Source organism: Poecilia formosa, unplaced genomic scaffold (assembly GCF_000485575.1).
Source record: "Poecilia formosa unplaced genomic scaffold, Poecilia_formosa-5.1.2 Scaffold1021, whole genome shotgun sequence".
NCBI classification, from domain to species: domain Eukaryota; kingdom Metazoa; phylum Chordata; class Actinopteri; order Cyprinodontiformes; family Poeciliidae; genus Poecilia; species Poecilia formosa.
In genome coordinates, this window is record NW_006800960.1 from 672 (window position 1) to 9,166 (window position 8,495).

At 37.3% G+C, this 8,495-nt stretch overlaps 1 protein-coding gene and 1 long non-coding RNA gene across 2 annotated transcripts in view; both read right to left on the reverse strand.

The window, feature by feature from the left end:
* Positions 1 to 1,630: 1,630 nt before the first annotated feature.
* Positions 1,631 to 8,495, reverse strand: part of LOC103132377 (ladderlectin-like) — a 21,647-nt gene continuing 14,782 nt past the window's right edge. The window contains exon 7 of the mRNA XM_016667349.1: positions 1,631 to 1,791. Within this exon, the coding sequence (XP_016522835.1) occupies positions 1,715 to 1,791 (77 nt within the window). The 3' untranslated portion in view covers positions 1,631 to 1,714. The remainder of the gene's footprint in view (positions 1,792 to 8,495) is intronic.
* On the reverse strand, positions 4,334 to 5,452 carry LOC107835108 (uncharacterized). Its single transcript, XR_001660938.1, has 5 exons — positions 5,429 to 5,452; positions 5,298 to 5,358; positions 5,128 to 5,215; positions 4,620 to 4,705; positions 4,334 to 4,517 (listed from the first exon to the last, which is right to left on the reverse strand). It is a non-coding gene; the product is annotated as an uncharacterized LOC107835108 (long non-coding RNA).

Sequence of the window (8,495 nt, forward strand, 5' to 3'; positions counted from 1 at the left end):
ATTAAAGTACATTAAGTACGAAATGAGTTGTTCCAAAATGTCAGATTTTAAGTTAACTAATTCTAAGTGAACATGAAGTATACTCATGAATAATCTGACTTAGTTTGCTCAAGTATACTAAAATTTTACATATGTAGTATATTTATGTTTGACCAGCGACTGCGGTCTGATTTTTACTGTTAATGTATTTCTTCCAATTGTGAAGGTAAGTAAAATGTGTTGCATGTGTTTTTCTCCAGTATTTACTTACTGTAGGATTTTTTGGTTGTGCTGCAGAGCCACAGCTAGCTCCTCATTTTACTGCTCTCACTGAAAACTGACGCTCTCCGTTTAGTGGCCATTTTTGTCACTTGGTGGCAGTAACTCTCCTGATCGATCTGATTGGCTGGATTTTCAACTCAGGTCCAACTAATTGGTCAAGCCTTTTTTGGGGGAACGGGGGGTATCAATTAAAATAATATGAAATATGTCTTTCCGCTGCAGTTACTATGTGATGTCAGCAGGTGGCAGAGTTGCACCTTTTGGTATTTTATTTCTTACAGATTAGTAAGAAATAGTATTAGTTTGATTTAATTGCGTCAAGACTTAAAGGTATCAGATGAACCTGTGTTTTCCTTTGTTGCATTTCAAAACCACACATCTGAAAATATCAACACCTGCTTCTGCAACCCTGCCTGACATCAGATGCTACAGAACAAACTATCATTACAAGCAACTGGGACAGAGAGATGACTAAAGTAAACAGAAGTGTTGAATGTGAGCCTGAATGTTGGAGCCAACGCAGATCAGTTAACGAAAGCTGGAAATATCATCTTGCATGGATCAGTGTGAAATTAAATCAAAGCATTCCACTCAATGACTCAACATGTCAAACAAACTCAGATGTATTTTAGAAGAAACAACATGTAACAGCTCCACTTTAAATGTTGATACTGCAGCACAGAAAGTAGCAAACTAGGAAACTTTTCCCACTTTAACATTTCCATTAGTTTCAGTGAGATAAATTCTCTACATTTATAACTCCATTAATATGAAATCCTGAGGAAATAACTTCATATCTGTGATGAGAGCAGTCCCAGCACAAAGTAAAGACGAAAATACATCACCACATGATAGAAAGTAACTTTTCTCTGCTTTTATGAGGAAATAACCTCAGGTTTGACTAAAACTTATGTGATATTTATATTGTAATAACTAGCATATGATAGTGTTAAAAATAATTCGGGAAAACAGAACAACACAATAAAACACATTTCAAATGTGTTTTATTTTTAACACATTTGAAATGGTTTAATTTAATTGCCTCTTAAAGGTCCCAGACGAACCTCTGTTATCCTTTGTTGCATTTGAAAACCACACATCTGAACATATCAACACCTGCTTCTTCACCTGCTTCAACACAAAGACAAAATAAACCACACATTGTCTTGTTTTGATTGCTCAAAGTTTTATTTTTTGCTATACCAAAGAATAGAAGAAAGTTTTGCTCAGATGATCTTTTATTATAACTCATTCAGTCTGATCTTATTACAGAGAGACAATCCAGCTGCTGTTTACTTGTCGCTTCATTCCTTAGGTTGCATTATAGAGAGAAATGATATGAAGTGAAGAAGCAGAAATATCTTTATAAAGTTGCAGAAAAGCAGGTAAACAGAAACTCCTAGCATTCATCCTCCACTGGTTCTGTTTTACACATCTGGCCTCTTTGGGAACCTCATTGTGGACAGGATTTCTTGACGCAGACAGAAGGCCGATAGATATCACACTTTATGTCATCCCAGCACTTTCCATCTAGGAGCAATTCAACAAATCAGTCAGACATCACATAATGAAAACCGTGAAGTGACCTAACAAGATGACTGAAAAGGATTATTAACAAAACTAATTTGCAACAATAAATTATCATAACTTATTGCTGTTTATGTAGTAAATATACAGTTGTAACCAGACATTTACATACACAGAATAAAAAAAACACTGTCTTAAATTAAGTCAGACCAAATGTCTTTGCTTTAAGGTAGTTTGAATTGTTAAAATTATTTCTATTTGCTAAATGCCATAAAACTTGGCAAGAATTTATTTTGGAGATTTCCTTTGTAATTGTATCCAAATTCAGAAGTTTACATACATTTGGTCAGTATCATGGATAACTATCTTTTGAACTGAATGCAGGGTTTCCCCCAGTGTATTATAAGCCTGGAGACCCGCCATGCTTTACTAGCCCCGCCGCCAGGCTAAGCGTTGCTTGTTTACGTTTCTAGGAAAAAAAGAATTGAATCGGTTTTTTTTTTTTTGTTTGTCTTTTTAAAGCCGGGCTGCAAGCGTTTCTTTTGCTCTTAGCATTTCACTATTATTATTCCTTAAGGGTGGGTTTATAATAAACAGGTTTATAGTTTATGCATTTACAGCCAACAGCGTGCGGACCAATCACACCTCTGCGCTTTGCCTCGCGCGCTGCCGCTGCTTTACCTCAGTGGGATCGCGCGCGCCTCCTTTCACTCAAACTGGACTCAGGCTGACCTGTATGGATATTTACATAAACCTACTGTGAGGAATTATGATCCTTTGGAGAAACTCTGGGTAAGACTTTAAAACCCGCCGCGTTAGCTCTGGTTGCGCAGCTCTATGTGAATAACTTGTAGTGAATTCAGAGGCGCGTTGTGGAGCGGTGAGAATGATTTATCTTTGTGAACGAACAATTATATGCGGCGTTTACATCTCAACACGCTGCCCAGCTTGTGGCTCTGTGTCTGTCTTCCCTGTAAAGTTTATGTCTGTGGTCCCGGTTGGCCGGAGCGTTTGTGGATAACGAGCAGCGCTAACCTGATCATGCAGGTTCAGCCCGGTGAGGAGCTTTAACGCTCTCCTCGGAGTCACGCATCACGCTGATTTTATGTTATTTTAGTATTATTTTTCTGGTTACACGATGCATCAAACCATATCAAATGCGTCGTCTACTTAGATTTAATACGCGCGGCCGCACGGAGATCTGAGAAACTCGTCCCATAAACTCGACCAACCAAAACAGTTTCTGTGACGTTTATTAAAATCTCAACAGAAAGTCTCAAAACCCATCTATTTTACTTGGCTTTCAGCTCCAGCGGGATCTAGTTTTAAATTGTATGCTTTTGTTTTTAAACTGTAAGTTTTTATTTTTATTTTTTTATTGATATGTTGTGTTTTGATGTGCAGCACTTTGTATCAGCTGTGGTTGTTTTAAAGTGCTTTATGAATAAAGTTGGTATGGTATGGTACGAAACGGAAGAGCTACTCAAGCCACATTTGCAGCATTGAATTAAATCTCCCGTTTGCTGCGCATCTCTGTGCAGTGCAGCGGATTTAACTCATCATGCAGGGCCGGTCCAAGGCTGTATGAGGGCTGGAGCAGAATCTGACTTAGGGGCCCCTTTTGTTTCTAAAAACATCAGCACCTCTAACAGCTTCTGTGGTAGATTTAGTGAATATGGGAGAAGGGAGTAGTTTAATTGGCCAGACTAAAAAGCAATAAGTTATCATTGCAATTTACTAATTTGTATTTGTAAATTCAAAGATTAAACTCAAAGCATCAGATTGTTGCTACGGTAACAAAACAATCTAACTATGAACATTGTTCTTTGAAGTTTTACAAAGTAAACTTGCCAGCTCCTTAAAATCTTGTATTTAAATGTTAAACAATTTGAAATAATTAAATTTATATGCCTAAACAATTGAATCAAATTTAACAGCGTTGATCATCTCATTAACAACCGTAACATTAATGTATCTGTGGTGTGTTTTAAATTATTAGCATTTATGGGGCCCTTGAAGCTCTTGGGGGCCTGATGGAGCTGCTGACTTAATTTGGACTTAACAGAAGTGCAAATTTATTGTTTTTAGACGAGTTGTGGATTTAAATAGCATTTCACTGGAGATCTTTTCCCATAACATATAATTACACAGTAATACTTTTACATTTCCTGTCAACTTAACATCTTTTAATACAAAAACACGGTGGACCGACTCGACGCCCTGACCACCAGGCTTGGCAAGTTTTCTGGTGGAAACCCTGGAATGAGTTTGATCAAATGTAAACTTCTGCTTTCAACTGTATGTGGAGGTCAACTAAAAAGTTTATATAGAAAGTAAATCAACTTTTTACTCATCAGTCCTTAAACTGTCAGAAAAGCAGATGTGACATTTTCTTTACCCGGGGAGTTCATCACTAGGCAATGCTGGATGGATAAAAAATTATCAGGCTGCCATCGACACCAGTTTGTGTAGACCATCGGTCTTCCATCGCTCCACAACCAATTGTCCCACTGCAAGACAAAGTTCAGCAGATGATATGTTTCATTCAATATCTTATAAAATATTTCACAACTAAAGTATCCTGGTAGAAATACCTGCTGTGCATCAGTGCCTCCAATCCATGCTTCATTGGACCCGTGACCTGCTGCAGCTATCAGATTCTGAATCTGACGGTACTCGTCCGTGTTGTGAACCGATGCAAGGTTTGCTCCAATGGCCAGACAGTTTCTCTAAAGATAAACACACAACAACTAAATGAAGTTTGTTTTATTTCTCACTGTGAAATAAAGCAGAGCAACAGGAAATAAGAGCAAAGTGTTGTTGGAAATCACCTCTGCATCCGCCCAAGTCATGTCATTGGGAACATAGAGAAAGCAGCGACTGTTGATCGGAGTCCAGCCAGAAGGACAGAAATTTGCTGATGAAAAACAAACGCAGGCTTCCAGTTAACTGGTTTATGTGGCATTAGTTTGATAATAACTTTATTTTGTGACAAATTATAACATCAAATTGAAACATTAAATTTATTCTAAAACATAATGCCCACATTGACAAGGTATGACTCAGTGTGTACTTTGAAAGGTACAGTGGAGACATTTTAAGATGACTCTAATAAATTACCTGGAGAAGGATTGCATTATGTTTAGCAAAGTAAATACAAGAAGATATATTTTAGAGTTTGTGCTTTAGGCAGTCATGCCAAGGAAATGGAAACAATGACTGAAAACATCCACTGACTGTCACCAGGAGAGCCATCATCGGAGACAGCTTTAGATATTTTAAAAGTGTTTGTCTTAGTCATTTATGATTTCTTAATATTTAATAAATACTCATGGTTACCACTGGCCTGAACGACCGCAGAGGAAACCAGGAGGAACACAGCCAACAACTTCATGGTGCAGATGATGAGAAGATGCAAATTTGCAAGCTGAAGAAAAGTCAAGATAAAGCATACATGTTAAGAAAAACTCACAGTGGCACTAAGATGATAAGAAATTTGATCAGCAAACCTGATGCAGAATGATCCGTCTTCTTATCCAGCCAGTACCTTCAGTCCTTACTGCAGAATCACTGGATACTTATAGAGCTTTTTAGTCTTGTTACATCCACAAAATGAGGAAATTATATGGGTAGAAATGACCTGATAGTTCACATCTAGTTCAACAGGAACTTAAAGTTGTGACTAAGTCTATGCAATAGGTTTTTCGTGGCCAGGTAGTGGTCTTTGTTTTTAATTACACTTTATGAAAGTTCAGAGTTCAATTCATCCAGTTGTCTTTCCCTTTCCAATTATGCCCCTTTTCCACCGGCTCTACTTCAACAACCCGACTCCACTCGGCTCTGTTTCGGAGTAACCGGGTTTCCACCGGACCAAATTGGCTCTGTAGCAGGGTACCGCCTCCTGGTGGGGGTGGGGGCGTATCGCCCCGCCTCCAGGCTCTAAAGAAGAAGAGAGAGCTGAGCTACTTTTATAGCCTGATTGTGATTTTTTTCAAGAAAATGTGACAGTGGGAGGAAAGCTGCGATGTGGTGAGGAGGAGCTGATCTCCGCCTTGCAGCGGGAGGAAAGCAGGTAGCTCAGACGGTTCAGGTAAGCTAACGATGATTTTTGTTTTAAATTACGATAAAACTTGTAATAGTGCCGAGTATACATGAGCTAATGTTAGTCAGGGTGTTGCAAATAACTTAAAAATGTCAGAATTAATTCATAATATATTCCAATAATATATTCCAATGTGTTTTCATGTTGGTAAACTGCCGCCACAGACCATCATGGTTCTTCGTGCAGCCTTTGGGTTGTAGGACGTCTCATCAGTGTTCGTCTTCCTGCCTGCTGGCTGGTGTTTACCTTCAGGATGTCCAGAGACCTTCACCTTTCTGGAGCAGGAATCACATGAGCTCAATATGCTGATGTCATATTTCTGATAAAAAAAAAATGTGTCTGATGTTCTTACAGAGTTGAAGTGCATTAACAATCTGTTGTTTTTAACTTCTCAATACGTTTAATTATGATTCACCTGATGTCCAAGTTATACTGAGAACAAATAAAGCTTTTTTCCTTCTAATCTGACTGGTTCTAGTTCCATGTTTTCACATTTTGGACACTAAGAATTACAAGTTTAAACTCAGTCTTAATTATCACTAATTAAGGTTTTGGACACATTTTCTCCTTTGTTACATTGAAGATTCTCCAGGCAGACAGAAACAGTGAGTGAATGAATAAATGTAGATAAATAACAGTTACTAACGTGGGAGTTACATACAAACAGACATTAAACTTTATATATACATACAAAATTAATAACAGTAGAGAATTTTGTCAAGAGGGAGAGAGCATAGCTCTGATTGTGACGTTTAGTCCCAGGCCCATGAACGCAACACGGCCAGCAGTAAAGAGCCTTGCAGCCTTCATAGAGTGAAATGTTAGATCCTGAACGTCTCATGAAAATATTTAGCAAAAAAGCTTGTTGAGGGTTCAAAGTTAATTAGCTGAGAAGTGCAGAAGTGACGTTAATAGTTGACTTTTTCACAACATTCTTATTTTATGAGTCACTGAATTTGTGGGGTTTATTTTCTGAGTTAATCATTAAAATTACCAGAAATAAAATCTTGAACTATTTTCACTCTTTCAGCTGCAGTTACGATTTGATGTCAGCAGGTGGCAGAGTTTCACCATTTGGTGTTTTCTTTGTAAGGCGTGATTTTCACACACCACAATCACAAAGTGTAGTGATACTCTTTGCATTGTAACGGATAAGCAGGTCTTCCTGCAGAATGCATCTGGTTCCTGCTGGTGCGATACAAGAGAATCTCTGTTTGAATTACTGACAGAAAATCAAGAAAAGTTGATCACAGGAGTCTAGAATAAAATGAAGATTGCTTCATAAAAAAAATGGATTTTAAAGCTCGTCTTAAAACCCATCTATTTTACTTGGCTTTTAACTCCAGTGGGATCTAGTTTTAAATTGTATGTTTGTTTCATTTTTAAACTGTAAGAGTTTTTATTTTATTGTGATGTTTTGTTTTAAAGTACAGTACTTTGTACCAGCTATGGTTGTTTTAAAGTGCTATGGTATGGATTGGTTGAGATGCAGTGATTGAACATTTAACATTTATGACATGAAACGTTTTATACACTGCCCTACATACTTGTAGCTTCATGTGTCATGGAATTGTTTTATTGTACAAATGTCAAAAAGATCTTGTTAGAATTTTTCTAACACGATCTTGTTGACAAAGATCATTTTAATATGTTCCTCTTCCTGCTCCAGGACAAGCAGTTTCAGATAAAAACATTTAGATGAAAAACATTAGTTTTTTATCTAAATGTTTTCAGACAAAAACGCTTTAACACATTATATCAATTCTAAAATCAGATTAAAACAACACAAAGTAATAAAGTAAAATCCTAAATGTGGAAAACCCATCCTATGATGAGGGTCAAAATGATAAGGATTTATTTTTAGAGAAGTTGTAACTTTTCAGATAAACCCAGCAGCTCTTGGCGAAGCGTTTGCTCATTCTGCCAGTCAGAGGACTGACCTCAGACTTTGGTCAAGGTTTGGTAACACTAAAACTAAGTCCAGTGAATTTTTGGGCGTATGTCAAATTACAATGTTGACTTTAATCAAAGGAGTTAAAATGTTTTTTTATGTAGTAATTCAGATCAAAACATCGAGGGTCTCTTTAGATACAAAGGTTTTAAAAATTGACTGAGGTCGGTGGTACAGTGTGTGGAGCCTGTACAGATCGGCCCTGGTCGTCGACCCAGCTCTGACGGGCTCGACTCTCGACCCTCGACCCATTGATCTTTGCCACATTTTTCAGCGGATTTCCTGTCAATCCATTGAAAAATAACAACAATAATCCTTTTAAAAAAACTAGTAATTTGAAGTAAAGTGAAAGTTTATGTGACAGGATTGACCAGAAAGGTGTCCCCCCATGCATTCTTTGGTTTTTACCATTTGCCATTATACTCTAATGGTAATACAAAGTAAAAAATAAAGGAGAACATATCGACTTAATTATAAAACTAATCAATTCAATTGATAAAATGATGCAACAGATTCAACTTAAATACAATAATTGTGACTCAACATGTTCGTCTTGGAGTAGCTTTACACATAGGCTGCAGTTGAAGTGTCATAACTTAAGGTAAACGCTCAGAGCACCATGGTTTTTTATGGAAAATATTGTGGTTTTAAAGG